This window comes from Myotis myotis, unplaced genomic scaffold (assembly GCF_014108235.1).
Source record: "Myotis myotis isolate mMyoMyo1 unplaced genomic scaffold, mMyoMyo1.p scaffold_m19_p_1, whole genome shotgun sequence".
In the NCBI taxonomy this organism is placed as follows: Eukaryota; Metazoa; Chordata; class Mammalia; order Chiroptera; family Vespertilionidae; genus Myotis; species Myotis myotis.
Genome location: NW_023416313.1, coordinates 71,225,721 through 71,232,082, shown reverse-complemented (window position 1 = coordinate 71,232,082; position 6,362 = coordinate 71,225,721). Strand labels below are relative to the sequence as shown.

The following is a 6,362-nucleotide window of genomic DNA, read 5'->3' as shown; positions in this document are numbered from 1 at the left end:
TACATAATGTCATTTAATATCCATAAAATTATGTCAGAAGCATTATCTTCTGCATTCTGAAGATGGAAATATTGGGGATATCATGCACTGTAATTGAGAATCTTGCCTTTGCTGTTATTTAAAGGTCAGTCCCACACAATAAGGTGGCTGACAAGTGTGGCCAGTACAGCTACACACAGGCTGCAATAAGGCCTTGGACCAGCTCTGTGCTAATCTGCTGGGACCCACTAGATCAGGCTCATGATGTAGATCTCTCCTAAACATTTACCCATTTTGAAAAGCAATACACAGTAACACTCAGGTAAGCCTAAGTTATTAAAATCAGACCCCGTGAGCATTACAGAACACAAGAAGGAACTCAGATGAGCAAATACTTGGTGTACAAGAGGATTAATAATGACACAAGTTACAAGGTTATTTTCTTTGGAAAAACAGCAAGAACAGTCTAAAAATTGGAGTCTCTATTGGTAGAATAATCTGTTTGATGAAAATCTGTTTAATGAAAACGCATTAGAGTCAAGCATTCTTTTGAGTATTTAATGATGCATTTAAAGTTAAGCCAAATGTATTTTAAAATAAAGAAATTTGCGCAGTTGATGTGGATCAATGTTTGAGCATTGACCTATGAACCAGGAAATCACAGTTCGATTCCTAATCAGGACACATGCCTGGGTTGCAGGGTTGATCCTCAGTGGGGGGCATGCAGGAGCCAGCCAATCAGTGATTCTCTCTCATCATTGATGTTTCTGTCTCTCTCTCCTTACCTCTCTGAAACCAATAAAAATATATTAAAAAAATAAAATGACATTAATTTATGCTCTGATAAGGATTTCCACTTGTAGAAAATTTGGTATAAAGTTAACTTTTTTTAGTTTAACAACATGTTTTAAGTGCTAAACTCACTTTACAGTCTACAGTCTAAATCAGGGTTTCTCAACCTCTTCACTTTTGGCATTTTGGAGTGGAAATTGCTTTGTCCTGTGTTTTAAAGGATGCTTATTAGCTTCCTTGTCTCTGCATCCTAGATGCCAGGGCTACCTTCTCTGTAGTCATGACCATTAAACATGTCCCCAGATATTACCAAATGTCCAAGGCAAAAGAACAAAATCACCTCAATTGAAAAGCACTGGTCTAGATGCTTCCTTTTTGTTATCCTAGAAAATTGACTAATGGAAAAGAAGGGAGTTCATATTGAACATAAACTCCTTTGATAACATTCAGGACCTGTTCATATTTCTCTAGAAGCCAGCGTCATGGTAAATTTAGGAACCTAAGGAAAGGCTGGCTTTTGGCTAAAGTTAGGAGTAATGGCTTGGGAACAAATCTGATTTGAGGAAGGGATGAAGAAAAAGATAAAGTATATTCGCTACAGGCTGCTCAGGCTTCCGGAAACAGCACAAAATCCTCAAAAGTTCTCTCGTGGAGGTCTTTCCTCCTGGCAGTGACCAGGGCTCCTCTAGAAATGGCCTGGGCCTCTCAGGAAGGTTTACATGTTTCTCGTCTGCATCCCGGCCCCACAGCCCTGTCCTCCAATCTCGCATCACTAAGGCAAAGTTTCTGTTGTGTGGCTCCAATTTGATGGACAGTATTCCCCCATGTTAGGGATAAAGCCCAGAGATTAAAAATAGTGCTTCCTGTGGAGCATTTTCATTTGGGATCATTTCTAAATTTGGGTTACCCTTCCTCTGCCTGTGCATTTCTCAACTTTGCACCTCTTTCTCCCATTTAATAGGTATAATATGGACTCTCCTGATCCCCCAACTCCAACCTTGTCTAACCTTGTTTTCCTTCTGGCAAAGCTTAATCAGCCAAGGACAGGATGAGAAATGGTAAAGGAAGCATACAGAGAACCTCAGATTTTTCAGTTTCTTTTTCCATGTGTCTCTGTGATGGCAAAGTGAAAGATTTCAAGGGTCAGAGTGTTTTGGGAAAGAGGCTATTAAATGGGCTTTTCCCCATGATTTTATTCTAAGTTAGCCCAGTCCACAAGGGTGGAATTTCAAAGATCCTGAATTTAGATTCCCATCCATGTTAAAGATCTGAATAACACTCAGGCCTTCTCTCCCACTTCCACCCTTAACCACGTCTCAGGTAAGAGATGATCTAATTGCATTATAATCAGGAAAGCTAACATTTTACCTGTCACTGAATTTCACAGTTTTAATAAGACTAAAGTTAATGGTATAACTGTAGGCATCAATCACAGGAAAATATGGAAGTTTTAACTTTACAGATGTTGCATACATTTACATTTTATAAATGGAGAAAATGATAAAAAAGCAGTCAGTTTTCCTACTGCTCTCTCTAACTGTCTGGGTGCGACAATCCACACAGATGGGGGCTCAGTGGAACAGCATGTCATTTCTTGAAAGCATGGATGTGAATATATAGGCTGAATTTCCAAATATAATAATCAAAAGCAGCTTCTATAGGGATTAATTAAACCGATTAATTGATGAGCTTTCAAAAGAATGTTAACGGTATTGAGAAACTTCTGATCAATATTTTTCAGAATCACTTTTTAAAAAATAGTCATTCCTATCACTGTTTAGAAGCTAGAAAAACAGCATTTGTGTTTACTCTACTTTGTGGGCACTACGCAGTGAAATTAATCAAGTTCACTTGTTTTCAAATAATTTTGGTAGACTCTCTCAGTAACCTGGTAAGCAGAAGAATTTAGTGGTTAATTCTCATGTATTGATTTTGAAAGTCAGACATAGCTTTAAGCATTTATTTTATTTGCAGCAATTGTGCATGAAAATCCTACAATGGGAAATCCACTTTCTATTCTAAGCTAGTAAGGTGTGCCTAAGAAGTAATTTGATGAAATTATAAGTCTTTTAATGAGGGATACAGGTTGTAGAAATTTATATTAATATGAGATACAAAACGTTAGGAAAACAATTTTCTCAGGATTACATGCAAATAAGCACTAAATAAGGGAAGGTTTCTGCAAGCATGATGTGACAATAGGTAGTTTTGAATATGAGAAATTCAGAAAATGGACCAACCACTGAAAAGGCAAATACGTGTTGAACAAATTTGTATTTCCACGGTTATTCCAAGGACAAAAGGAGTAATTTGTTAAGGTTAGTGCCTAAAAGAGGCCCCATAACTGCTACGGAGCATTTTACTTTTCTGCTCTTGCTTTCCTTCCATTTTCAAAATGGGAGATAGCTGCTCCAGTGGGAAAGTGCATTGTAAAATGCAAGAATTTCATTTTCAAAGAATGCAATTGCTGGGGCATTCAATTTTAGGCTTGATGTACCCATCTGAAGCAGATGCAATGTCAATCAATCGTGGCAATAATAAAATCTGAAATCCAGAGGGCTGCTTTTTCTTTCATAGTATAGATTTGCTCTGAAGACAGCAAATCCAAATGCAAGCTCGCTTCACCCAGAAAGCACAATGTCTGCAGATTCCTGTTTCATTATAATAACCTGAAAATGAGATCACAGGAAATGTATTAGTGAATAATGAATCATCAATTGAAATTGATTAGCTAGCATGAAATCACCCCCATACATAAATCTTTCTAAGGAACAATCACCTTTGGCTTGAAAAATACATGTGTTTATTCTTTCAGAAGAAGAAAATGAAATATTTAAGAATATTCTGTTTGCTAGACAAATGATTCCTTCAAGTTCCTAATAAGGCTGCTTTAGGGTTTTTTTTATTTTATTTTAATATAGCTGTTTTTCTTACCTTCCTTAGTGATCTTTTCTGCAACAGAAACCAAATTCCTTTTCAACTTGGAGTCGAGCAGGAGGCTAAGAAAAAAAAAAGATAAAGAACTAGCTACTATTTCTCCATTTTTTAGACTGAGCAAAGAAACATAATAAAGTCATAGTTGCCTTTCACAGTCACACAAAAACAACTTTGTAGAGGCAACTGACAAGACAATTCTCCATCTTAAAAAGAAAGAATCATTGTAAGGCTCAACTTCATCAAAATCCCGAGTTCAAATTTTATTTCCCAGTGTTGGTAATTTGTATTCGTTTCTCTTATCCAAAATCTTACTCCAAAATGACATGTCATGGTTGTACAGTCCTTTAGCTTTTATAGAAGGATCTTCATTTGACAAAGATATTTTCATAAATTCCTGGGCCTAGGGCAGTGATGGCGAACCTTTTGAGCTCGGCGTGTCAGCATTTTGAAAAACTGTAACTTAACTCTGGTGCCATGTCACATATAGAAATTTTTTGATATTTGCAACCATAGTAAAACAAAGACTTATATTTTTGATATTTATTTTATATATTTAAATGCCATTTAACAAAGAAAAATCAACCAAAAAAATGAGTTCGCGTGTCACCTGTGACACGCATGTCATAGGTTCACCATCACTGGCCTAGGTGTTACCCCATAATTCTGCTATAGCAGAAAGAGTTTAATGAGTCTATATATATATAGACTCATTAGGTCTATAGCCCATTGGTGGGTCACAGAATGATCCAGAAATGCAAATACTTCAATCAGTTCTTAGGAGTGAATGGCTTTTATGATTACTTATGATTTATTTGAAACATTAGAGATATTGAGGGTAATTAAAACATGGTACACTAAAATTGGTTTATTATGAGAACTTACCAAGGGCTCTAATTCTGGATTTTAGCAAGAAATCCAGCTGCCAATGACTTGGAGTAACAGTGCACATTTTCTACATCCCATATATATAGGTAGTGGGAATCACAATTTTTATGAAAAAAATTTGTGTTCAGGTCATTATCAGTATTGTCTTGAACTGATCTTGGTTTTCAATTGCTGCTGTTTTTGTTTAGTGTTATTTTAGCTTCCCATTAGCAATTTATCATTAGTTCACTCTAGAATGTGAAGTAATGCATGTTTACATGAACAATATACTATAATTTTTTCTATAACTAGACATTAAGGACTGTGTACATTGTGAGACAAATAGACTGATTATATTCTTATTGCTAAAGATGATGTCTTCCTACCTCATCTAGGATGTATTTGGTCCATGCATGTGGAATTAAGCCATGCTTTGGCCTCAATGCCTTTTTCCTTTGATCAAGTTCCTTCCCTGCTTTTTTCCAAACAGTTGAGTTCTTAAAATTATTGCTCATGGATTTTGCACACAAATGCTTAAATAACCTATTTTATTCATATTTTCAAAATGTTTCAAAGCATAATCAAGATAAAAGGCTCTTATGGTCTTAACAAAATTCTTTTTTTTTTTTGCATTTTATAAAAATTAAGATAAATACAACCTACCTTATTGCCAAGGGGCATGCTATATAAAGTATTTTCATTGTGGACACTTTCGTTACCTAGAAATACAAACTCTGTTATTATCTCTTTAGTCATTCACACATTTAATAATTCATTTATTCAGGACTTTTAAAATATGTATATATCCAAAGAGTAGGATATGGGTAAAGAGAACAATTACTAAAGAGAGAAAAGGGCATACCAAAAGGCACCCTTGGCAAGTATGCTATTAATTTCTCCGTCCATAAAGATTCACTTGGGTAGGACAACAAGGAGTTGCTTCAGCTCAGAAACAGTGCAACACCTTTGACTAACAACCCTCACTTGCTTTTTCTTTCTTCCTTTATTTTTCTTTTCCCCATGTACCAGGATTCACCGATAGCAAAATACACTTTTTAAGAAAAATGATTCCTAATACCTCCCGTTGGCACATTCTACTACCCTCCTGCCTGTAGCACAGGCTTCCCATTTTCCATCCCAGCCACACTGCTCGCTTCTATTGCTTCCCCATTCCCACAGGCAGTGCTTTGGTTCAGTCCATAGACAGTTGTTTCTGATTATCCAACAGCTGCCTCGCTGACCTCTGTTTCCTCTCTGCCTTCCCAAGATTCTGCGCACATTCCTCCCCATTACACTAAAGTGAATCACTCAAGTGCTATTCCAATTTCATTGGCTCTATCAACAACTCCACGCATCAAACATCAGCTCTTATTTATGTATATCTTTATAGCAATTCCCATGGCAGAATTCTTATCTACATTTTACATACGAGGAAGCTGAGGCCTAAAAAATGTAAGTGATTTGCCAAAGGTCACCACTAGTAACTTGTAAAAAGCCAGGTCAGGGAGAGTTCAAAGTACAAGCTTCTTTTGCTATATAACAAGGCCCCTAGCAGTGCTAGTCTAAAACTCTCTCACAATTTATTGGTTATCAAGTGGTTTTGCATATAAATACAAAATCTATGTGAGATGATACACTGATCTGCCTAATAATACCAGGCTTAATGTGTATTGGAGTTGGTTTACTGTGTGTGTTGACTTAGTCCTAAATCCTCCCATACATACCGAGCACTTACCATTTGGATGGTGCACGATGGTGAGCTTATCTAGAAAATAAAAAGACAAAAACCA

General features: G+C 36.4%; 1 protein-coding gene across 2 annotated transcripts in view; it reads right to left on the bottom strand.

Moving 5' to 3' along the window:
- Positions 1–2,719: 2,719 nt before the first annotated feature.
- Positions 2,720–6,362, bottom strand: part of BANK1 (B cell scaffold protein with ankyrin repeats 1) — a 336,360-nt gene continuing 332,717 nt past the window's right edge. For both annotated transcript variants that reach the window (XM_036340817.1, XM_036340827.1), the window contains exons 14-17: positions 6,308–6,337; positions 5,236–5,291; positions 3,706–3,770; positions 2,720–3,440 (exon numbers count right to left, since the gene is read on the bottom strand). In XM_036340817.1, coding sequence (XP_036196710.1) covers positions 3,711–3,770; positions 5,236–5,291; positions 6,308–6,337 — 146 coding nt within the window. In that variant the 3' untranslated portion in view covers positions 2,720–3,440; positions 3,706–3,710. The remainder of the gene's footprint in view (positions 3,441–3,705; positions 3,771–5,235; positions 5,292–6,307; positions 6,338–6,362) is intronic.